Here is a 27,062-nt window from a genome sequence, read left to right as displayed (position 1 = left end):
GAGAAGGTGGTCGTAGCGAGACTGAATACCGTACCTGCCAAATCCTACAAAAATAAAAGAAAAATGTAGATATTCAAAACAGCAGAGCAAAATACGCTTGACGGCTTCCTGAGAGACAACCTCCTTTCCTTCCAACTTAACAACGTAAGTGTAGACCAGATGTGCTTGCACTCAAAGAAATAGTATCGACAAAAATTGAGAGAGTTTTACCAGATAAAAACAAACGACTTGGTACTCAAAATAGTTCAGAACACTGTTGCAGAAACAACGAGAAAAGCGTGCCAGATTAAAGCGAACGCGAAATGCCCAAGATTCAGGGTTTTTTACAGAAGCTCAAAATTTAGCGCGGACTTCAATGCGAGATGCTTACAATAGTTTACACAGTCAAACTTTGTCTCGAAACCTAGCAGAAAATCCAACGAAATTCTGTTCGTATGTTAAGTACGCTAGCGCCAAGACACATAAATGCTTTCTCTGCGCGATAGCAACGGAAATGCTGTTAATGACAGTGATGCTAAAGCAGAGTTACTAAGTACAGCCTTCCGAAATTCCTTCACCAAAGAAGACGAAGTAAATATTCCAGAATTCGAATAGCTGCCATCAAGAGTAACTTAGAAGTCGATATCCTCGGAGTAGTGAAGCAACTTAAATCACTTAATAAAAGCAAAGCTTCCGGTCCAGACTATATACCAATTATGTTCCTTTCAGAGTAGATATTCATCTGTCTATATACAGCAGGATATTGGAACATAATATTACCGTCGAACATAATAAATTACCTCCCAGAGAACGGTCTATTGACGCACAGTCAACACGGATTTAGAAAACATCATTCTTGTGAAACACAACTAGATCTCTACTCACACGAACTGATTACGTATTTCTAGATTTGTAGAATGGTTTTGACGGTGTACCTCACAAGCGGCTTGTAATCAAATTGCATGCTTATGGAATATCGTTTCAGTAATGCGACTGATTTCGTGATTTCCTGTCAGAGAGGTCATAGTTCGTAATAATTGACGGAAAGTCATCGAGTAAGCCAGATGTGAATCCTGGCGTTCCCCAAGGTAGTATTACAGGCCGTCTGGTGTTACTTATCTATAGAAATAATTTTGGGAGACAATCTGAGCAGCCTTCTTAGGTTGTTTGGAGATGATGCCACAATTTATCGCGTAGTTAAGTTATCAGAAGACCAAAACTAATGGCAAAACGATTTAGAGAAGAAATCTATATGGTACAAAAATTGGCATTTGACCCTAAATAATGGAAAAAGTGAGGTCATCCACATCAGTGCTAAAAGGAATCCGTTAAAATTCGGTTACACGATAAATCAATCAAATCGAAAGACCGTAAATTCAAATAAATACTCAGGAGTTAAAATTACGAACAACTTAAATTGGAAGGAACACACAGAAAATATTGGGTGGAAGATGAACCAAAGGCTGCGATTTTTTGCAGAACACTTCTAAGATGCAACAGATCTACTAAAGAGACTGCCTACACTACGCTTGTTTGTCCTCGTTTTAAGTACTGCTGCACGGTGTGTGATCCTTACCAGATACGATTAACGGAGTACATCTAAAAAGTTCGAAGAAAGCAGCACGTTTTGTATTATTGAGAAACAGGGGAGAAAAATGGTTCAAATAGATCTGAGCACTATGGGACTTTACATCTATGGTCATCAGTCCCCTAGAACTTAGAACTACTTAAACCTAACTAACCTAAAGACAGCACACAACACCCAGCCATCACGAGGCAGAGAAAATCCCTGACCCCGCCGGGAATCGAACCCGGGAACCCGGGCGTGGGAAGCGAGAACGCTACCGCAGGACCACGGGATGCGGGCGAACAGGGGAGAGAGTGTCATGGACATGATACATGTTTTGGTGTAGCAATCATTAAAACAATGGCGTTTCTAGTTGCGGCGGGATCTTCTCACGAAATTTTTATCGCCTACTTTCTCCTCTGAATGCGAAAATATTTTGTTGACGCCGAGCTACATGGGGGGGGGGGGGGGGGGGACGAGGACGATCATCCGAATAAAAAAGGGAAATCAGAGCTCGCACAGAAATATACAGGTATTCGTTTTCTCCTCAGCCTGTTAGAGTGTGGACGGATAGCGAATTATTGTGAAGGTGGTTCGATGAACCCTCTGCCAGGCACTCAAGTATGATTAGCAGAGTATCGATGTAGATATAGAAGTAGACCTATACCTATATAAGTACTCTGGAAGTCACCGTATTGTGCATGGCGGAGGCTACTTCCTTCCACTAGTAGTCGCTTCCTTTCCTGTTCGTCTCATAAATGAAGCGAGGGAAAGACGATTGCGTGTACTCTGCACGAGCCTTAATTTCTCTTATCATCCTGTCCCTTACACGAAATGTACGGTGGCGGCAGTAGAACAGTTGTGCTGTCAGCTTCAAATACTTATCATTCGGTAGCTTCTAAGTTTCATGCAACACTTCACAAAAAAATTGAAAAATTCTTAATACTCCATTGACAAGCGCAATGGTCTGATAATGGAGCCTCTATCTCCAGACTGCACCTTATTTACAGAACACTTTTTGACATTGTTTGGGATTTTATTAGAAACAGACCTGACCTGGGGGCAACGTGCGACCCACTTGGTGTACCTGGGTCCAGAATTTTCTCGAATTCTCGGGGAGATCTTTCGCTTACGTATGACAGCGGAAAATTTTGTACGCTTCGTGCTTCGATGTTTTCAAAGATTCACGAATGTCTTCTAAATTTCGCCTCTCGACATTTGCATGTCCTTTTCTGAACCGAGAGTGCAACAATCTCTACTTTTTCAGTATTTCCCGAATTTTATTATAGAACCACGATTGGGTTTCTTTCCGTCCTTAATACATTTCTCGGCACATAATTATCCAGAGCGCGATTTACAATCAGTTTAACTTTTGTAGTAATTTGTTTGCTTCCATCATATTCGAAATAAAGATGTCCATTCACTGTCTAAGTAGACAGCTAATAGCCGCTCATCTGCCGCTTCCGGCATACATACTCCCCTAGTCTTATAAAATTGTTAAGGCTTTCGTGGCCACTTGTTGACAAACTGCCTATTGGCTTCTGTCTCGGGTTCTTCGGCCGACGTTCATCTAATGATTTTACTGACGTTTCGCCAACACGAGTGGCTGGGGGTTGTCAAAGCTTCACCATCCATTGCCGGTGGAGGGTGAAGCTTTGACAACCCCAGCCACTCGTGCTGGCGAAACGTCAGTAAAATCATTAGATGAACGTCGGCCGAAGAACCCGAGACAGAATCCAATAGGCAGTTTATTCCATAGTCTTCTTTAGAACTTTAGTAACTATCAAAGCTATGATGATATCATTATCACTAATCTCTATACTGCCACTGTCGTTAAGGTCAGGCCTGTCTGTAACTACAAGCTCTAAAATAATTCCATTACGCATGGGCTGCAGAACTAGCTGCTGAAGACCGTTTTCGGAAAACGTGTTCAGAACTACACTGGACAATGGAATTAAAGGATCACTTTTACGAAACCCCGCAACTGTCTCCGACTGCAACGCGTAAGTCTGAAATGTGCCTCAAAGGTGCCTGTAGCCTTCCTTATAATGGAGCAAAGCGTCGCACCCTGCTACATCACCCCTGGGGTCGACGACGTTTCAGGCAGCAACCTGTCGACACAGGGGAATAAAAAAGGGCCAGAGCTCAGAACTTCATGTGACGTGTAAAGGATGTTAATGATCACACATTGACACAACATTTCCCCACAATTCTCCCCAACGCCCCCGTGGAAGTGTCACACTGTAGGAAGGTCATTTCAGCCCCTCTGACCGATAATTCACCCCCTATTTTGATGCCTCTCCGGTGGAGGTCAGAACCGCGTCGCACAGCGTTAAAAATCACGCGATTTTGTTATGAATGGCCGAGGAAAACGTTTCAGACACAGAGCCGCTCAGAATCGAAACGAAAAGAGCTCAGGGTGTGGCATAAATGGCGTAAATGAAACCACCTCTTTCCCTGGGACATTGAGTCCCACAAATATCGCGATTGAAGACGACAGCTAGATAGTCTCGACACACTTCGACACTGCTGCCACCCTCGGCCGTTTGAAACGTTTTGTGCAGAAACTGTGGGGTTACGTCCCCATAAAGCTTGATCGCATCTCTTTGGACTGCAGCGCCACCGCAGTTTTCGCCCTTGTGTACACGATGTAGCCACTAGACACTGTTCAAAACCACTCGACGAAATTTAGAGATGATCCGAAGAAGCAAAGGATACTTACGCTTTTTAAGTTCTACTGTTTTGCACGCTCCTATGGTGTGACAATAGAGGAGTGTGACATTGACACATATGAGAATAAAATGGCAAAAGGGTCCTTCCCAGAGCCACCATTTCGGCAAAACCCTCAAGGGCGCCCACCTACATGTATTGAATATTTAGAAATGTGCCTATACAGAGAAAACCTGTGAAATACTCCCAGGCGCCTGCATGCAGGCAACTGGACTTATAGGTGTGTCACATGGTTGCCTGCGTGCAAGTGCCTCAGGCTACTTCACAGATTTTCTCTGTTCAATAAGTAGTGCCCTACTTAGTTTTCTCAAAACATATTTATTGTTAACAGTCAGAATTTAGTGACAATATACATCAACATGTCCTGTCCACATCCTATTTTTCTACGTAGTCTCCATCACGTTCTATGGCCTTACACCAACGTTGCGGAAGAGCATGTATTCCCTGGTGGTAAAAGCTCTTGTCCTGTAGGCGTAGCCATGTTTTCAGCGCGTGACTGACACTCTCGTCATCTTCAAAGTGTGTTCTCCGTACAGAATCTTTAAGCTCCAACAATTCAGATGAAACGACCTTTCTTTGAATCTTGTGGCCCTCTGTGAGCATCTGTGGAACCCATCGTGAGCACCTCTTTCAATACCGGAGAGTCCCGATCATTGCAGACGCACTTCCAATGCTGACCGACAACTGTAGAGTCAACTGCCGAGTTGTGATACGCCGATCGGCACGAATAATGGCGTCCACACGATTCAGCATGTCTGGAGCAGTGGCCGTGACAGGACGTCCCGAGCGTGGCTGATCATGGAGCTCTGTTCCTGCATTTCCTGAGGCTGTAACTTTCTTTATCTATCGCCCAACTGTACTCTTATCAGCTGCAGCATCGCCGTACGCTACACACAAACGTTTATGGATTTTCACCACGGTTCCTTTTTCTGCACACAGGAATTCAATAATAGCACGCTGGTTGTAGCTTGAGTCGTCTGTAGATGCCAATTTGACGCTGTACTACGGCTCTGCCATCTGCCAGAACGGTTCGAAACTTCACCGGCGCACGGGACAAACATCATATGTGAAGCACCAACAAGGACGTTTGTTTATGTATTTTAATGGCTTTTTAAAAAAATGTGGACGCGCGGGATTTGCCGAGCGGTCTAGGCCGCTTCAGTCATGGACTGTGCGGCTGGTCCCGGCGGAGGTTCGAGTCCTCCCTCGGGCATGGGTGTATGTGTGTTTTTCCTTATGATAATTTAGGTTAAGTACTAGTGTGTAAGCTTAGGAACTGATGACCTGAGCAGTTAAGTCCCATCAGATTTCACACACATTTTTGAACAAAAAATGTGGGTCTTTACTTATTGAATGACCCTCGTACATTTTTAAAACTCCCAGTAAATGTGAGCAGGTGCCACCGACGGTTTTGCCACACTGGGGAAAGGGGGGGGGTGTCTTGGAGGGATCCATTGCTATTTTATCCTCGTATGTGTCACTGTCGCACTCCTCTATTACCAGGCCACAGGAGGGTGCGAAACAGTAGACCTGAAAAAGCAGGAGGATCCTTCGCTTCTTCGGGTCATGCTCAAATTTCATCGAATGTGGCTCCACCCTGTACACAAGAGCGAAAAATTCGTTAGCGCTCCACTACAATTGCGTTGCAGCCCCAGAATGTCCACACAGAAGCGTTGAAACGTCTGAGGGTGTCAGCAGTGCCAAAGTTTGCCAGGAATATCATCCTGTCGCTTTTGACCGCGAAATATATGGGGAAACAACGTCCCAAGGAAAGGGGGTGGTTTCATTGACGCCTTTCATGCCACCCCCTCATGTCTTTTCTTTTGGATTCTAAGCTGCGATGTGTCTGAAATGTTTCCCTCGGTCGCTCACAAGAACCACGTAATATCAACGCTTGGCGACACGGTTGTGACCTCCAACGCAGAAGCAAAAAAAAATAAGGCGAGAATTGGGGGGTACCACGTCCACGGTGTGGTTGGGCAGAATCGTGGTGAAATTCGGTACCAATGTGTTGTCGTTAACCAAATTTGCACGCCACATGAACTTCTGAGGTCTGGCCTTTATTCCACAAGTGTCGACAGTTTGCTGTCTCAAGGGTTTTCGAGCCCTAGGGTGATGTCGCCGTTGCACCATTACAGAGAAAGGCTACAAGCAGCTCTGAGCCACATTTCATACTTACGCGTTGGAATCGGAGATAGTAACGGGGTTTCGAAAAAGCAATCCTTCAATCATATTGTGCAGTGTACTTCATACGAGGTGCATTCAAGTTCTAAGGCCTCCGATTTTTTTTTCTGGACTGGAAACAGATAGAAACATGCACATTGTTTTAAAATGAGGCCGCGTTCATTGTCAATACGTCCCAGAGATAGCAGCACCATACGGCAGATGCAATTTTATCGCCAGCGGCGAGAATGAGAACTGTTTTAAATACTTAAAATGGCAACGTTTTCCATACTTGAACAGCGTGCAATCATTCGTTTTCTGAATTTGCGTGGTGTGAAACCAATTGAAATTCATCATCAGTTGAAGGAGACATGTGGTGATGGAGTTATGGATGTGTCGAAAGTGCGTTCATGGGTGCGACAGTTTAATGAAGGCAGAACATCGTGTGACAACAAACCGAAACAACCTCGGGCTCGCACAAGCCGGTCTGACGACATGATCGAGAAAGTGGAGAGAATTGTTTTGGGGGATCGCCGAATGACTGTTGAACAGATCGCCTCCAGAGTTGGCATTTCTGTGGGTTCTGTGCACACAATCCTGCATGACGACCTGAAAATGCGAAAAGTGTCATCCAGGTGGGTGCCACGAATGCTGACGGACGACTACATGGCTGCCCGTGTGGCATGTTGCCAAGCAATGTTGACACGCAACGACAACATGAATGGGACTTTCTTTTCGCCGGTTGTGACAATGGATGAGACATGGATGCCATTTTTCAATCCAGAAATAAAGCGCCAGTCAGCTCAATGGAAGCACACAGATTCACCGCAACCAAAAAAATTTCGGGTAACCGCCAGTGCTGAAAAAATGATGGTGTCCATGTTCTGGGACAGCGAGGGCGTAATCCTTACCCATTGCGTTCCAAAGGGCACTACGGTCACAGGTGCATCCTTAGAAAATGTTTTGAAGAACAAATTCCTTCCTGCACTGCAACAAAAACGTCCGGGAAGGGCTGCGCGTGTGCTGTTTCACCAAGACAACGCACCCGCACATCGAGCTAACGTTACGCAACAGTTTCTTCGTGATAACAACTTTGAAGTTATTCCTCATGCTCCCTACTCACCTGACCTGGCTCCTAGTGACTTTTGTCTTTTTCCAACAATGAAAGACACTCTCCGTGGCGGCACATTCACCAGCCGTGCTGCTATCGCCTCAGCGATTTTCCAGTGGTCAAAACAGACTCCTAAAGAAGCCTTCGCCGCTGCCATGGAATCATGGCGTCAGCGTTGTGAAAAATGTGTACGTCTGCAGGGCGATTACGTCGAGAAGTAACGCCAGTTTCATCGATTTCGGGTGAGTAGTTAATTAGAAAAAAAATCGGAGGCCTTAGAACTTGAATGCACCTCGTAGAACTCTCTGCCTGTACCACCTGCACTGAATCCATAGACATCGCAGTGTGTACTTGGTAGGTTAAATATGCCTCCAACTAATACCCTTCGCTAGTGTGCATACTTTCTTTGATGATTCTACAACTGTTACGGCGGAATCGGATGGCTGGTATAAACATTCGATGATTAATTTGAGTACACCTGGCGTCCAAATGACTTCGCAGACTCAACTTCGACCTGTATTGATAAAAAAAAAATTTTGTACATTGCATTGTGTACTTCCACTGCGATGGTGTATAACCTGCCTTTTCGATACACGTTTCATCACTCGTAAAATATTTCGATGCTCTATTTAATTTTCTATATCTGAATTTTCGTTGAATTTTGGTACATCCTTTATTAGAAAACCATTTGGTGAAGTGTTATTACATTATTAACTAGCCAAATCGGCAATGCGTCGCAGTTGCTAAATGTGCATGGGAACTGGATATGCGTCCTAGTCTGAGCTATCCTGAAAATTTTGTCCGGAGGCTAGTTTCGGCTTCTCGTTACGAATTCGACTATTTGAAGGCATGGTGTCATGAAGTGTTATAACTCATATACAATATGAACGTATGAGACTCATTTGTTTTAAGTTTTGGTTGTTGTTCTTAAGCTTTTTGGAATTTCTTGTACAGAAAACAATCATAATACCGCAGAATATGCCATACTTTTCGTATGTTTGAATACTGCGTGGTAAGAGTACGAAGTAGTTCTCTCCACCACTAGTTCATGAAAGGGCAACATACAGTGTGACAATTATTGAACTATATGAAATAAAATCATCTCAGCTTCTGGACGGTTTGCTGTAGCACGTTCAAACTGCACGGTTAGCCGCGGCGAATGATGGGAATTAGTATGCGCATGCGCACTCGCATTGCTGTTGGCCATTTGCGCCTGAAAATATCACGGTACAGCGTGCCTGAGCGTATAGCGCTTGTAAGGCCTATTATGCGAGCAATAACGGCCCAACTGGGGCTCAAAGGAAGTTTGCAACTGACTTCAAGCTGAATACAAACGGTCCAAGAATGTTAAAAATCGAGAATTTGATCGCAAAGTTTGAGAGTAGTGTTTGTGATAGTGTTTGCTATAACAGTGTTGGCAATGTCGGCCGTCCAAAAAGGGTGACAACGCCTGAATACATAGAGAACACACGCTCCGTGTTTCAAACCAGCCCCAGAAAATCGATTGGACGAGTTGCACAATAGGTGGGAATCAACTGGGAGACACTGCGACAAATTGTTGTTGAAGATCTGCAACTCTTACCAAACAAAATTCAAATTCATCAACCATTCAGCCCCAGGGCCATGGAACAGCGGTTGTGTTTCACCAACACTATTGTCCACAGAACTGACGAACAGGATTCCGATGTGAATATGGTTTGGTTTAGCGACGAAGCCCACTTTCATTTGGATGGGTTCATCAATAAGCAAAATTGGCGCATTTGGGGGACTGAGAATCCGCATTTCACGAACGAGAAGTCTCTTCACCGTCAACAGGTGACTGTGTGGTGTGCAATGTCCAGTCGTGGAATAATGTGTGCGATATTCCTTAATGGCACGCTGACCACCGAACGGATGCAAAGGTTCTGGAAGATGATTTCATATCCATTATCCAAAGTGACTCTGCTTTCGACAATATGTGGTTCATGCAAGATGGAGCTCGACCCCTTTTAAGCAGGAGAGTGTTTGATGTCCTGGAGGAGCTCTCTGGGGACAGCATTCTGGACCTGGGGTACCTAGTGGCCTCTAGCATGGGTCTTGATTGATCGCTATATTCTCCGGATGTGACTCTTTTTGTGGGACTATATTAAAGACAAGGTATACAACGGTAACTCAACAATCATTGCTGAGATGAAAACAGCCATTCAGGAGGTTACCGACAGCATTCGTCTGCGCCACATCATCGCCAATGATGACAGGCGTGACGAACATGCCTTAACCTAAATTCGAATATCTGTAGTGACGTTTACATGTTGAGTAAAGTGTGTGCAGGCCTTAGTTTGTAACTAATTTACGTTTTTTTCATATAGTTCAATAATTGTCATCCAGTACAACTGATCATGTGAAAAACTTTTCTGATTATTAAACAATGCCCTGCTACCTTAGTTAAAACCGACCGCAATGAGGACAACAAAAGGGCCCATTAATACAGCACATGTATGCTATTATATACTTATTTACTGTTGTGTGCACAATAGTTGTTGAAAGATATGTAGCCTGCACCCTAATAGTACAGAGTATAGTTTAAGTTTTGGCGTATCTGTTTGGTAAGTGTTAGTGAAAAGGTACATGCAATTGACCAACGTATGAACACTGCGATCGTAGATCAGTTCCAACGTATTTTGGTGCCGGACCTTGAGCATTCTTCGTTGTTACTGCAAAATAGATCTTGATTTTCTTGAAATGAACGGTGAATGTCTAGTTCGTTTGCGATCATTGGCATACAGCGTGCGAGAGAGACCTCTACATTGCTTCAGAGTCATTACCTTGCAGTCTTAATGTACGGACAGGGAACATCACAAAGTTTTGCACGATCCATACTACATAATGGTAATCTAATCATAAGCCGTCAAGCCATAATACAACTGTCTTAATGTACAGGTTATGTGAAGTCAAATTTCCGGGAAGAAAACAAAACAGCACCTTCATGAGTAATCATGTGTTGTTTAATATTATTTAACCGGAGAAAAAATATATGTTGGATAAAGAATTTGTGTAGAGGTTTAAAAGCCCTGCTACCGTAATAAAAGCCGACTGGGAGGAAAAAAAATCGATACCACGCGTTTTTCACAGCAAAGAAAAATACTTTCTTTCTCGGACACGGTTTTGACAAAATATGTGTACGTTATTATTTATAAAAAGTGTAGCGTATGTTCGTCCGAACGCTTATAACAGTCTCGTACAAAATTTGTGGTAAATAAGTAAAGGACTTTCCGAGATATTTTTGAAAATAACGTAAAACAACGTTTCCCCTTTATACGAGTTTGCTCAAAAAATTCCGCAACATTCGCAATTTCGCGCCAATGATGTGTTGGAGCGAAATGCGGTTGGCATCCCTCCACACGCCTGTGCTTAATGTATAATCGACAGAAGTTTCATTATTATATGCCTGTTAGTTATTCTTCAGTGCTGTACTGAGTAGAATGTTGTGTCTCACTGTTTGCGAATTTCGAGATGGAAGAGTTAGAGGAGCCACGCGTCTGCACTAAATTTTGGATGAAACTCAAGAAAGCCTTTACAGAGACTTACCAAATGATGCAGAAAGCCTGCGGAGATGAGAGCTTCAGCCGTACTCGGTGTTACAAATGGTTCACGCTGTTTAAAAATGGCTCTGAGCACTATGCGACTTAACTTCTGAGGTCATCACTCGCCTAGAACTTAGAACTACTTAAACCTAACTAACCTAAGGACATCACACACATCCATGCCCGAGGCAGGATTCGAACCTGCGACCGTACCGGTCGCTCGGCTCCAGACTGTAGCCCCTAGAACCGCACGGCCACTCCGGCCGGGTCACGCTGTTTAAAAATGGCCTGACGGAAGTTGAAGGTAACCCTCGCTCAGGACGCCCTTCGACGTCTACCGACGACGCTCACAGCATGTGAGGAAAGTCAACGAAACTGTATGTGCGAATCTCTCTGAGTGGCTGTCAGAGAGATTGCAGAAGAATGTAACATTTCAATTGGATCATGTCATAAAATCCTGACACAGCATATCGGAATGCATCGTGTTCGCACCAAGTTCGTCTCACGGTTCATGAGTCAGACCGGAAAGACGCTCACCTCGCAATCTACGAGGAGCTTTTGGATCGCGCAAATCCGAACGAGATGTTCCTTAAGAGAATCGTAACTTGGAATTACGGCGATGATGTTGAGACCAAGGTTCAATCTTCACAATGGGTTGAGGAAGATTCTCAAAGACCAAAAAAAGCTGGTGGTGTCAAGTCAAACGTCAAAGCGATGCTGATAGCTTTCTTTGACTCTGAAGGGTTTGTTCACCACGAATTCGCGCCGCAGGGCCAAACTGTTAATCAATGGTACTATCGGGACGAGTTGCGACGGATTCGAGGAAATGTGAGAAGGAAACGGCCTGAAATGTGGCGAGAAAATTCATAGTTCGTCCACCACGATAACACACCCGCACACTCATCCCTGTTTGCACGTGACAGTTGCGTAAAAAACTAAATCTCTGTGCTGCCCCGTTCTCCGTACTCTCCAGACCACGCACCTGCGAACTTTATTTCCAGAGTTGAAAACCCCGTTGAAAGGTCGAAGATTTGTAATCATAGACGAGACAAAAGAAAAAATTCACAGATGGCGCTTCACACAGTCCAGCAAAAGGCGTACCGAAACTGCTCCCGGAAGTGGAAATTGCATTTGGAGCGGTGTATCAATTATGGAGCAGAGTATTTCGAAGGAGACAATGCAGAGTAAGTAAAAGACAAGCGTAGAAAGATTTTGTGGACCAAGTTCCGGAATTTAATGAACAAACCTCGTACATTAATGTAGATAAAGCATCAACGTTTTCTTTTCTTAACACTCAGTTTCAGGACAACATCCGTTGTGTTGACACTATTCCCCTGGTCCTCTGGTGAAGACCTCTCGTATTGTTTGTGCTTTGCAGGGCCCATACGCTTTGAAGGTGGTGGACTTCGGCGCCTGCGACGACGGAGGGGAGTACCCGGGGATGCTGGTGAACATTTCGCTGATCTTCGACGAGGCGGCGAACGAGACGGCGTACTCCGGGGACTTCGTCTACAACTACGACTACTTGGCGGACGACTGCGTGGTGAGCACCCGGCGGTAGCTCGGCTCTCTGTCTTGTGACATGTTGTTTTAGTAGGGCGGGCAACCGCAGCCAAACTTCGACATTTTTCCGAAGAAAATTCCGCACTGGCTGTATCAATGATTTTTTATTAAATCTGCTACCGGTTTCGCACCACTTATCGGTGAATCCTCAGGCAATATACGCTATTTATAACATGGTAACGTTTAACATTGCCCTGTAGCCACTCCCCACCATTCACGTCCAATATACTGTCATCTGGTGAAAGCGGTAGTTAAATAATAAAAACCTTTTTTTAAAAAAAATTTAAAATGATGGGAGCGGCAATGATCTTGCAAGCTGAGAGGAGCCGCGCGGCAGCGGACACGGCCTGACTGCCTGGCCGAAACCCGGAAAGCGCTCACGCAGTGGCGCGTGGATCGCCAAAGGCCGGACGACGTGTACTAGGTGTGAAGAGTGGCGGGTGCTGAACATTTGATAAACAATTCCTTATGTCTATTTTCTAAAAAAGTCTAATACCATACTAGGTGGCCAATATAAAACATGGCAGTTAGTTAAAACCGTAAGAATAAAAAATGTGGTGGTTCTGAATGCGTAAGGCCCAGAGTACGTATAAAAATATATAGGACAGAACGTACTAACAAGTAAGCTATAGGGGTAAGGCTACCTGTTTAAGTAATCAAAATTTTATAAAAGACCCTTGTGCCTCTGATCGGTCTGGGCATTAAGTGAGGAGCGAGGGCCGATTTTGAGCCTGGGTCGCTGATGTGCTCCTGAAATCGGGTCTCAAAAATTAGGCCAGAGAGGAAGAAGTTTTGAGACCCGATTTCAGGAGCACATCAGCGACCCAGGCTCAAAATCGGCCCTCGCTCCTCACGTAAGGGGCTCCGGAAAGGCTCAAAATCATGAAAAGTTCAATTTTTACATTTTTGCGTTTTCTGAATCTGCAGACTATTACCTTTTAATAGATACATAATTTATTCAATTCCGAAGACTACAACTACTTTAAATTTTTTTTAAATGTGTTCTACATGGGCGTGACCCACTGTGGCGCTGTTAAACTGCTGTCAAATGGTGTTATTATTAACGTCCGTGTTCATCAGGTACATTTTAGTGATGTGAGATAAAGTATGTGTTGTGGCTAACCTGTGATGGTTCATATATATCGCTGGTGTGATTGTCGATTGTTTCATGTTTATTTACTCTGTCGTTATCTCGAAAATATTCGTAATTAATTCTGTTTCTTGAGTCTCTGTTTTGTTGAAGTATAATAATGAGTAAAAGTAAAGTTGCTGTTGCGACTTTCAATGATGGCAACATTGTAAGGTGCAAGGTACACTCCTGGAAATGGAAAAAAGAACACATTGACACCGGTGTGTCAGACCCACCATACTTGCTCCGGACACTGCGAGAGGTCTGTACAAGCAATGATCACACGCACGGCACAGCGGACACACCAGGAACCGCGGTGTTGGCCGTCGAATGGCGCTAGCTGCGCAGCATTTGTGCACCGCCGCCGTCAGTGTCAGCCAGTTTGCCGTGGCATACGGTGCTCCATCGCAGTCTTTAACACTGGTAGCATGCCGCGACAGCGTGGACGTGAACCGTATGTGCAGTTGACGGACTTTGAGCGAGGGCGTATAGTGGGCATGCGGGAGGCCGGGTGGACGTACCGCCGAATTGCTCAACACGTGGGGCGTGAGATCTCCACAGTACATCGATGTTGTCGCCAGTGGTCGGCGGAAGGTGCACGTGCCCGTCGACCTGGGACCGGACCGCAGCGACGCACGGATGCACGCCAAGACCGTAGGATCCTACGCAGTGCCGTAGGGGACCGCACCGCCACTTCCCAGCAAATTAGGGACACTGTTGCTCCTGGGGTATCGGCGAGGACCATTCGCAACCGTCTCCATGAAGCTGGGCTACGGTCCCGCACACCGTTAGGCCGTCTTCCGCTCACGCCCCAACATCGTGCAGCCGCCTCCAGTGGTGTCGCGACAGGCGTGAATGGAGGGACGAATGGAGACGTGTCGTCTTCAGCGATGAGAGTCGCTTCTGCCTTGGTGCCAATGATGGTCGTATGCGTGTTTGGCGCCGTGCAGGTGAGCGCCACAATCAGGACTGCATACGACCGAGGCACACAGGGCCAACACCCGGCATCATGGTGTGGGGAGCGATCTCCTACACTGGCCGTACACCACTGGTGATCGTCGAGGGGACACTGAATAGTGCACGGTACATCCAAACCGTCATCGAACCCATCGTTCTACCATTCCTAGACCGGCAAGGGAACTTGCTGTTCCAACAGGACAATGCACGTCCGCATGTATCCCGTGCCACCCAACGTGCTCTAGAAGGTGTAAGTCAACTACCCTGGCCAGCAAGATCTCCGGATCTGTCCCCCATTGAGCATGTTTGGGACTGGATGAAGCGTCGTCTCACGCGGTCTGCACGTCCAGCACGAACGCTGGTCCAACTGAGGCGCCAGGTGGAAATGGCATGGCAAGCCGTTCCACAGGACTACATCCAGCATCTCTACGATCGTCTCCATGGGAGAATAGCAGCCTGCATTGCTGCGAAAGGTGGATATACACTGTACTAGTGCCGACATTGTGCATGCTCTGTTGCCTGTGTCTATGTGCCTGTGGTTCTGTCAGTGTGATCATGTGATGTATCTGACCCCAGGAATGTGTCAATAAAGTTTCCCCTTCCTGGGACAATGAATTCACGGTGTTCTTATTTCAATTTCCAGGAGTGTAGATATAAAATGAAACCATTACTTAGCCTCAGTAATAGGTAAAGCAGATGGCAGATTTCGCTTGATTGGTAAAATACTAGGGATACACAACGAGTCTCAAAGGAGCTTGCTTACAAATCATTCGTGTGACTCGTCTCACACCTGTCTCAAAACTTCTTCCTGTCTGGCCTAATTTTTGAGACCCGATTTCAGGAGCACATCAGCGACCCAGGCTCAAAATCGGCCCTCGCTCCTCACTTAATGCCCAGACCGATCAGAGGCACAAGGGTCTTTTATAAAATTTTGATTACTTAAACAGGTAGCCTTACCCCTATAGCTTACTTGTTAGTACGTTCTGTCCTATATATTTTTATACGTACTCTGGGCCTTACGCATTCAGAACCACCACATTTTTTATTCTTACGGTTTTAACTAACTGCCATGTTTTATATTGGCCACCTAGTATGGTATTAGACTTTTTTAGAAAATAGACATAAGGAATTGTTTACCAGCGGTTCAGCACCCGCCACTCTTCACACCTCGTACACGTCGTCCGGCCTGTGGCGATCCACGCGCCACTGCGTGAGCGCTTTCCGGGTTTCGGCCAGGCAGTCAGGCCGTGTCCGCTGCCGCGCGGCTCCTCTCAGCTTGCAAGGTCATTGCCGCTCCCATCATTTTAAAAATTTTTTAAAAAAGGTTTTTAATATTTAACTACCGCTTTCACCAGATGACGGTATATTGGACGTGAATTGCGGGTAGTGGCTACAGGGCAATGTTAAACGTTACCATGTTATAAATAGCGTATATTGCCTGAGGATTCACCGATAAGTGGTGCGAAACCGGTAGCAGATTTAATAAAAATCATTGATACAGCCAGTGAGGAATTTTCTTCAGAAAAAATCTCTGTCTTGTGTCGCTCGGCTCTCAGCCATACGCGGTTTTCGATATACGGGGCGATTCGGCTAAGCTCCGGGGCTGTTGATGAAATATTCTTACTTTGTATCACATTTTTTCACAAATTTCCGCTAAATTTTTCAAACTGTTCTTTTCGAATTATAGCAGAACACAATTTTACTTTCACTGTGTGAAGGAGTCATACTATTTTTCGAGCTTTCATCACGTCCTTTCTTCTCTTTGACTGTGTGAAGCATTATATATGACACAAAAGAAGAACTCCGATTGCACTCCGGGGTGGCGGTGTGAATGAAATAGCAAGATTTACAATGTCAAAAACCAGCACACCATTTTGCATTAAAAAACAATTTTTAAGGCAACTAGTGTGCTATTTCTTCACACTGGCACTCTTAAAAAAACCAGTTGCTGAAAATTACGAAAAAAATCTAAATGACAAGATTGGTCTTTGCTGTGGGCGGAGACGTGGGAGGGGAAATGCTGACGTAATCGCCGCTTGGCGCTACCAGCAGAAACTGAAACGTTTAGCTTCACCACGTAATTTTGACGCTACAATTGCTAGGTCACTGGCGTTTGCAGAAATGAGAAAACAGTCAAGTCGACATGAAGTGTTCGGACAAATCCGGTACGGGACTAAACCGAATGGTGGACCCATCTGACTCCTTTTATTGTGCCACTTACATGCAGTTACCAATATTAGCAAAGTGCTTATTGCCAAGCGTGAACGTGCATCATTCCCCTTACAGTTCTTGCTACAAGAGGAATAGGCATGCTGCTAGCTTGTTGATGTGCAGAATATCTAATAATAAATCAATACCTAAGTACATATCTCTAAAATCGGCAGTATATTTACAACGTGCAGCCGATATTTTTATAGGCAGGTACGTCGATACTTCTTCCGCCGATATATCGGTACTTTCTTCGAGACATTGGGAGCGGATAATCATGCTCTTTTAGGTATCAATATATCGGATTCGCGATATTTTTAAAAATATCAACAGTCCTCCTATGCTCTGCACCTCAGATGTTTTCGGAGCCGTTTACCATGTCGTAATATCATTTTCACCGGCTGAATTGCGTGGAAGTACTCACTAAGAGACGCGTAATGTATTTTAGTAGCCAATTACAAGTGCATAACGTAAATAATTTATGTTAGTGCTATATATGTACATTTATCATGTTTTAGAAAGCTATGCACATGCAATTTTGTGTTCCTCTGTATCGAATGCCATTGATGATGTGTTAAAAACCCGAAAACCGGTTTTGGCAAATAAAACAATTCTCGTGTAGCTGACGGTGTACTGAAGATGTTTTTTAATAAATAACTGAAACCTGTGGAGCACCAAACATTCAAGGAAACGGAGTATTGCACCGATGCCTTAACGGTACACAGGGCACAGAGGAAGTGTAGTTTCTATTATGACTGTATCGTATGCACGTGTTGAGTGGTGGTTAGTCTGAAAATAAAACGAGGAGAAACTAGGTTAACTGCTCTTTTTGGAGAAATGCAAAAGGAACGCACACTGAACAGATGAGTTGCAAGGGGAAAAGCATCCCGACAGCCGGTGTCCTACAGCTACTAGCACACTGATAGATAATGTTTTTATAGACGAAGATAAATTTAATCAAATAAAAACTTCTTCTGTTAAGAATTTGTCTGATCATACTGCACAGCTAGTTCCAGTATATCACACAGATCCATGCAGTAATGCGAAACAGTCCTCCAAAATAGTGTGTTCAATCAAAGGTTTAACAATTGAAAATTTTAGGGAAAGCTTGCAACAGTTAGACTGGGATGAGGTGCACAGGGAACCTGATGCTAATTTAAAATTTAACCTATTTCGTGATACCTTTCTGACTATATTTTTGCAAACTGTTGCCCTAAGAAAACAGTGAAATATAATTGTAATGAACCATTTAAAAATCCATGGCTTGCTAAAGGGATAAAAATATGTTGTAAACAGAAAAGGGAAATGTATATCGTAGCTAGGAGGAGTAATGATCCAGAAACAGTGAAACATTATAAAAACTACTTCACTGTATTAAGAAAAGTTATTAAAAAATCCAAAAGTCTGTGCATTATGTCTGAGATTACCACATCTGATAATAAAATTAAAACAATTTTGAATATTGTAAGGAGGGGAAACAGGTCAACCGAGACTGTATTTCTATCAAATTCAATGAAAAGTTTGTTAACAATAAGACAGAAGTAGAAAACATTTTAAGGACCATTATTTAAGTGTTGTAGATAAAATAGGATCCAGCTATTCATTAGAATATGCAAGACAGTGTGTGGAAGAGGCAATACATATAAAATTTGATAAAAGTGAAATTCAAGCCACCTCTCCTACTGAAGTTAGGAAAATAATAAATTCACTCAAAAGTAAAAGCTCACATGGAATTGATGACACTTCCAACAGAGTACTAAAAGCTTGTTCCCGACAGATGAGTAGGATTCTCAGCCAAATATGTAGTAACTCACTGAAACAGGACAGTTTTCCAGACAGACAGAAATACGCTATTGTTAAACCAGTGCATAAAAGATGGGATAGGTCTGATGCTAACAACTACCGCCCAATTTCACTTCTGACAGCTTTATCCAAAATTAATGAAAAACTAATGTATTCAAGAGTAGCATCACGTGTTTGTATAAACGTACTAACAAAACTTCAATTTGGCTTTTCAACAGAAAATGCTATATATATACGTACGATGATGAAATATTAAATCCATTGAATAACCAAACATCACCCATTGGGATATTTTGTGATCTCTCAAAGGCTTTTGATTGTGTGAGTCATGAAATTCTCCTAGATAAACTTATGTATTGTGATATGCGTGGGAAAGTGCACAAATGGTTTAATTCATATTTAACTGGAAGAATGCAGAAGGTTGAAATTAACGGTACAGATTGTCTGCAAAAATCAGCAGAGTCCTCTAACTGGAGAAGTATGAAGAATGGTGTTCCCAGGTTCAGTCTTGAGTCCCTTATTGTTCTTAACATATATTAATGACTTACCACTCTATATTCGTGAAGATGCAAAGCTAGTTCTTTTTGCTGATCATACGAGTACAGTAATCACACCCAACAAACAAGAATCAGCTGAGGAAATTTTAAATAATGTTCTTCAGGAAATTGTTAAGCGGTTCTCCGAAAATGGACTCTCACTAAAATTTGAGAAAACATAGTATGTACAAATCAGTACAGTAAATGGCATAACACCATTGAGAAATATATATTATGAACAGAAGCCTGTTGCTAAGGCAGAATATTCAAAATCTGGTGTGTGTATTGATGAGAAATTGAATTGGAAGAAACATATTGATGATTTGCTGAAACCGTCAGGTTCCGCTACTTATGTTTAAGGTTACTGAAAATTTTGATGATAAACACATCAGTAAATTAGCATACTACGCCTATTTCCATTCACTGCTTTTATATGGTATCATCTTTGGGGTAATTCATCATTAAGAGGAAAAGTACACATTGCGCAAAAGTGTATAATCAAAATCAGTTTGCAGACATTTGTTTAAGCAACTCAAGATATTCACAGTACCATCGGAATACATATATTCACTTATGAAATTTGTTATTAATAACCCATTCCAATTCAAAAATAACAAAGATGTGCATAGCTGAAACACTAGTTGAAAGAATGATCTCAACTATTTTGGGTTAAATCTGACTTTGGCACAGAAAGGGGTGAATTATACTGCCACAAAAATCTTTGGTCATTTGCCAAATTGCTTCAAAAGTTTGACAGATAGCCATCTAACATTAAGAACCAATTAAAAGAATTTCTGAATGACAACTTCTTCTAGCTAATAGATGAAATTTTAGATATGAAGTAGTAACTGTAAAAAAAAAGTCTACAGAAAACTTATGTTAAAGTGACACGTACCACATCATTACGAAATGTCGTATTCATGTTCTATGGAACAAGTATTTATGTATGTACAGAAATGACATTTCAGCGAATGTGCAAAAAGTTGTGCTTGGAAGGACACTGCAAGCCGTATCAGGTGGCGCTTGAGCAGCAAATTGATTAGAGGGACTGCTGAAGACGCATAGAGTTCTGTCGCTCGTTTAAAATGCGACTTCAAGACACCAGGTCTTTCCTTTAAAGAATTGTCTTTACCGAAACTCGGGAAGCAAAGTTTCCACTTAACTGTCGGCATACCTCTGCTTCCTGCCTTACAAATCCCTGTAATTTGTTGCAGGCACCTTTTTTTCAAAGATCTGACAGAAACAAGACCAGAAATTTTACTGTAGTTAACTCATGTGCTATCATTAGATACCACGTATTTGTATTCCGATTGAAGTGTCTCTTCTACCACATCTAGCCAAGTACGATTAGCACCCACTGTTTCGCTTTTGTAAGCAGCCAACTTGGTTGCATAGGTTTCGTATGGCAGCACAAACTCCCACATAAGACACCAATAGGTTAATGACTAAAACAGTTAAATTCCAAGTTCTAAATACCATAAATTCTCCAAAACTACTATTAGGATTTAAAAGAGTGAAACACAATTGAATTTTTCTCTCTTGGAACTACGATTTTAACAGCAGAAATTACTAAAGTTACATTTGAAAAATGGAAATTGATACCAATATATCAGTAATTGATACAGCTATGATAGATGACTATAGCCGTCCGCGGTGGCCGAGCAGTTCTAGGCCCTTCAATCCGGAACCAGCGCGACTGCTACAGTCGCAGGTTCGGATCCTCCCTCGGGCATGGATGTGTGTGATGTCCTTAGGTTAGTTAGGTTTAAGTAGTTCTAAGTTCTAGCGGACTGATGACCTCAGATGTTAAGTCCCATAGTGCTCAGAGCCATTTGAACCATAGGTGACTATAAGTCATCAAGTGGTAACTAAATGGATATCCCGGTAATGACAGAAACGAAAAAGACCTGCATTCTGTTTTGGAATGGAGCGGAAAAAACTGAAAGAGCAAAATCAGGAGTAGCGGTTCTTATAAAAAGAAAATGGAAAAAAGAAATAATTAATTGTAAGGAAGTGAATGAAGGAATTAATTGCAGGCGTGTGGCCTTAACGAAGATGCACCTGACAAGAAGAAAAGGGAGCTCTTCGATGATCTGCGAGAAGAATGTCCAGATCACTGCGGATTGTTAATAATGGGGCTTCAATGGACAAATTGGAAAAAGATTGAATGATAACCTTGTATGACCATGAGGAGAGGATGTAGAAAACGGTAACCGAAGGAGAGTGATTAATTTCTGTAAGGTTCAGAAGAGTACTGTTATGAATGGCGAATTCCAGAGCAAAGAAGTGCATATCTGAAAGTACACCTGGGCCAATCAGTCAAAAAACCTAAAATCAATTATAGACTATGTAACAGTGCGGAGGCTGCGGTTAATTGAGGTGCAAGATGCAAGGGTAAGAAGAGAATTAAAGTGTGGCTCTGATCATTTTATAGTTACTTAAAAAATTGCTTTTCTGATTAAAACTAAGATAAAACAGGAGGAAAACGAGGAGGATGTTGGAAGTAGAACCATAGAGGATCCAGAGTATAGGATACGTCTGCTATAAGAAGAAAGTGTGAAAAGTTTGTATCAGATTAAATCGAAGAGTGGATGCAATGGAGAAAGACTGTAATGCTAATGAGCTGTACCGTGTCCTGAAACAGTTCATTAATGAAGCAACGGAGGGGACTCTAGGAAGGGAAAGGAAGAAAAGAGTAAGAACTGAATGGATGACCACAGGGTTACTGGAGGTGGCTCAGGAAAAGAAAAAACTATATCACATATGGTTAAACTCTGGGAATCAAGAGTATTGGGATAGGGACCAGGCATATAAAAAGAGGGCTAAGAAATTAACAAGAAAGTTTAAGGAAGAGGAACAAGAAATAAAATGCCACCCTGAATTGTGAGAAGAGGGAAGAAGCATTTTTAATACCACTGACGCTGTGACAAAAATATGCAGTATCTCAAGTTATGATTATAGTTGGACAGTGGTAATAGTGAATTTTCAATCATACCATCGGAACAACTTAACAGTTCGGGCTTCCACCATTCGCAAGTACAAAGACGAGTGGAAGTAGAAACTTTCAATCACAAGTAATGAAAATTTACATAACAACTTAGCTATTACTTATGACGAGATACCCAACTTTGATATCGTGGGGGGTTGTTGCTTCAGAAAGTCCTCGATCCTTGTGTTGCTGTAGTACTAAAGTTGAAATAAAACACGGAGTATAACACTTTTCTTGTCATATATTGTGACTTATTACCAAAAACATAGATGGAACATTCAATGGCCTTCTGACAGCCTCTGATAGACTCTCAAACAGCTTCCAAAAGGCAATAATACACACTGACGTTGTCGCTCATAAGCCATTTCCTTTTATGTGAAACAAAACAATCCAATACATTACTGAACGTAATCCAATGGAACTGAGAACCTCGCTGTTTCGTCCCCTACCCAAATCAACCAACCAACCATTACTGAATGTAAGATTTACAAAATAACAGTTAACAGTTTGCGTCAAAAAACGGACCACATATTGCCATAGATGTTTGGATATTTCATTTGGTACAGTTTGCGTAATTTCGTATATAATTTCAATGAATTAACAGTACAACAATTTAAATTACATTTTAATTAATTATAAATAATTTACTTCTGAGTAAATATTGCAAACAGTATTGCGGCTTGCTCTCAAGTATAACTATCAATTTAGATGATAATAATCAATAAACAACATAGCTTTTCGGAAATAATTTTCAAGAATATGTGGTGCAACATGACCACACAGTTCATATCACGAAATTTCAAAGGTGGATTATTAACAGCATATTCCCCTTAGCTGCTAATATAAATCGGGTAGTATATCGATGTGAAATTTAATCTGAAACAGTACAATCATTTGTACTAATTTTTGAAATGGACGTTTACTACTCAGACTAGATGTAGACATAAAAGTTTTAGGTCCAGAGAGTTGGCACGAGGAAGAAATTTCAGATATAGATGTATTTATTTATTTATTTACATGTCAAATTCCGTAGGACCAAATTGAGGAGCAAATCTCCAAGGTCATGGAACGTGTCGGTACTTGAAATTACAACATAAAAGTAGTAACAGCTAAAAATAAAATATTTATGAATCCAAAAAAAGTCAGTCCATAAGTTTAAGTAAATGCAATCAGTATTTTAATATAAGAATCAGCTTAATTTTCCAAGAAACTCCTCAACAGAATAGAAGGAGTGATCCATGACGAATCTCTTCAGTTTCGGTTTGAAAGCGGGTGGATTACTGCTAAGATTTTTGAATTCCAGTGGTAGCTTATTGAAAATGGATGCAGCAGTATACTGCACTCCTTTCTGCACAAGAGTTAAGGAAGTCCGATCCAACTGCAGGTTGGGTTTCTGTTGCGAGTGAAAGCTGCTAATTCTTGGAATAAGTTGATATCGTTAACAAGAAATGACTGTAAAGAATAGATATATTGAGAGGCCAATGTCAAAATACCCACACTAGTGAACAGGGGTTATCAAAGGGTTTGCGAACTTATAACACTTATTGCCTGAACCACCCATTCCTGAGCCAAAAATATCCATTTAGAATGGAAAGAGTTACCGCAAATTACAATACCATACGTCATACGTGAATGAAAATAATCACAGTGGACTAATTTTAGGGTCAAACGATCGCTTACTTCAGATACCGTTCGAACAGGAAAAATGACGGCATTAAGTCTTTGAACTAGATCCAGAACGTGGGCTTTCCACGACAGTTTACTATCTATCTGAACACCTAGAAATTTGAACTGTTCAGTTTCACTTAACATACGCCCATTCTGTGAAATTGAAACGTCAGGTATTGTTGAATTGTGTGTTAGAAATGTTCATGAAATGGGTCATTTCACCACAAAACAAGACAAAACATATAGCAGAAAGAATATATACGTAACAGTATCAAGATTTTGACTTAGATAAGCATAATCACCATATAGTACATCACTTAATATCCTAACACTGGACAGTTTTCCTCCTGTATATATAGAATTTCAAAGGTAACAGACAAGTCTAGTATGAAAGCAAACAGGTAGACCAGCATAGACCTCACAATGGTCCAAACAGGAAATTCCCAAGAGACAAAATGCTTGCTTAACTCAAAACCTACATGACATCTCATGTGTGAATCTAGGCCAACAATATTTGGAAGTGTAAGATCTTAAATCATTTGTAATGACAGTATAAAGCGTTTGGATCAGAATTATCATCTTTGTGTTATATGAGTACAGTCTTACCGTATGTATAGCCATCTTTAATCTGCATCATGGGATACACAGCATCACAGCTCCTCGCTTGCAAAGTATATATTTTTAGAAGAAAAGCTATATATCATAGCAGTAAACTTAACTTTAAATTCCAGATTTTCCATGTAGTACTTTGAATCCAGTAAGTTCATATATATTATGGTATTAAAAGTGTGTGTTACATGATCTAATCTTGGCCATGTGTGTCATTCAATTAGCATGCAATTAATCAGTAGTTGTTTAGTCAGACAAGACACTTGAAAGGAAATCAAGTTGTCGATTTGCTTACAAGAACGTTCCTGAAATCTCAGGTTGAAGCCAACATATGACACAGATATGAGCAGGGCTTCAGCAATAGAAATATATGCATATGGGAAAGAGTTAAACGGGTTGGGTGATCATCACATGGATGACAGAGTATAAAAGATAGAAGAAAACTTATGGCATGTTAGGAATGAAGAAAAATGGAAGACAGAATCCCAATGGATTTTCCTGAATACCACCCTCCACGTCAATGGAGGTGATACCCAGATGTAGGTGTTGCCATACAGCAACAAACAATAGCATAAAAACAACTGGCATAATAAACTGTCTAACATAAATAGATGAGGTAATATACATGAAAATTAAACAAACTAGTCCTAACATGCTACTGAAAATTGAAAAGAAACTTAAACAGTCTTGTGTTTACACAAGAAGAAAACCAAGATCCAGTTCCAGACCACTATCACAATCACAATACATAGCATATGATGCAAACACGAAAGTCAAATTTACAAGACAAGGTAACGGTACCAGGAGTCAAGTGGGACAAAAGTACATACATAAGTACACAGAACAATCAGTTCCAGATGTCATCATCAGTTCATTTGAAGAATGTCACATCAAACATCAGCTCAAAATCCCATCTCGCTAAATCACATTTCTGCTGTATGGAGCAGGATTGGGAACAAACACCCAAGGTCATCAACACAACATGTTCGAAATTTCAAGAACTTAGCACACCGAAGCCAGAAACAAGGAGAATTTAAGCAAGACAAAAGAGTTTCATCAAATACAAGTAAACAGTGAAGACCCAAGCAGTAGAGTTAAGCATCATGTATATCTGAGCAACTTCGTGGAGTCTTGAGTAAATGTTAATAAAGAATGTCAGTAAAGAATGAAATGCAATGAAATTAGGTAGATAATCTGTTGTCAAACAAGCGCAAAACAGAGGGAAATTTAGGTAAATTATCTGTTGTCAGACTAGGACAAAACAGAAAGCTGAAAGGACAAGTCAGGGAATAATTAGGCAAATTTTCTGTTGTCATGCTAGAACAGTGCAGAAGGCAATTAAGTAAATTATCTGTTGTCACACTAGGACAAAACAGAAAGTTGCGAAGCATAAAGGTCAAGTCAGAGAGATCACACTACCAAACACTCAGCAGAATGATGGAGTCAATCATAGAAACAAAACCATTTAGATCATATCTTCAACATAAGACTTGAATAGAGTAACAGAATCCCATTAAATACTTCATAGAGTCAGACCACAAATCACAACTGCATCAAAATCTACATAATAATAAATATGGTGCATTACCTCCTTCTCAAAGCATCATCCAATAAGTGCAAGGTGTAAGACATTCAGTACAAAAGTGTATCACATGTGTAATGACTGTCAATATATGCATGGCAATAGTCATTCAAAAGTATCATAATCATGTATGTGAAAAGCATAAAGGCATATTAGTGAAAAAGCATAATAAGCATGTATCAGTCGTAAGCATTATCAAAGCATAAGCATCTTAAGTATCTCTCAGGAGCATTATAGTCAGTATATTCCGAACGACTGTGAAACTAGTGTAAGGTAATCTTAATTATCCAGTCCTCCACAGCTCTTCTGACAGTCCGTAGGATCAAGCATCATAACGCAATTTTTGTGAATTACGTGTAAAAGGAGTGTACTATTGATGTGTAAAACTGTAGAAGCAAATACCACATCTGCTGGGGACCTTGTGTTTCCCACACACATGATGTACAAATAAATAAGCAATTAACTCAAATATCACTTCACTGTTCTTCAGTTAACACATTTCAATCTTTCAATACATATATCACTCAAATTAGTGGCTTTGAGCACTATGGGACTTAACATCTATGGCCATCAGTCCACTCAAATTAGTAAGGAAAATGTGTAGATTTATGTGTGAATAATGTGGCATGAGGTGTAAAACTGTAGAAGTAAATACCACGTTAGCTAGGGACCTTGCATTTGTCACACATACGATGCTCAAAGAGTGTACATCCCCCTGAGGGTATAAGTTACGTAAGGTTTCAACTGAACAGTATTTCTTAAACCAAATACTTTTCTTGATTTTGGGTAAATAAGTAGATAAGCATTAGGATGTGGTATCTCAGGAAGTTCAATAGATCCAATGTACACATCATAAAGTTTCTTAATCTCATCAGGAGCTAACTGACAGTCAGTTGACCATTCCC

The 27,062-nt window shown here is 41.8% G+C and overlaps 1 protein-coding gene across 1 annotated transcript in view; it reads left to right on the top strand.

Moving 5' to 3' along the window:
- Nucleotides 1-27,062, top strand: part of LOC126161232 (uncharacterized) — a 51,943-nt gene that overhangs the window by 7,579 nt on the left and 17,302 nt on the right. The window contains exon 2 of the mRNA XM_049916974.1: nucleotides 12,492-12,656. Within this exon, the coding sequence (XP_049772931.1) occupies nucleotides 12,492-12,656 (165 nt within the window). The remainder of the gene's footprint in view (nucleotides 1-12,491; nucleotides 12,657-27,062) is intronic.

Source organism: Schistocerca cancellata, chromosome 2 (genome assembly GCF_023864275.1).
Source record: "Schistocerca cancellata isolate TAMUIC-IGC-003103 chromosome 2, iqSchCanc2.1, whole genome shotgun sequence".
NCBI classification, from domain to species: domain Eukaryota; kingdom Metazoa; phylum Arthropoda; class Insecta; order Orthoptera; family Acrididae; genus Schistocerca; species Schistocerca cancellata.
This window is presented reverse-complemented; position numbering and strand designations above follow the sequence as displayed.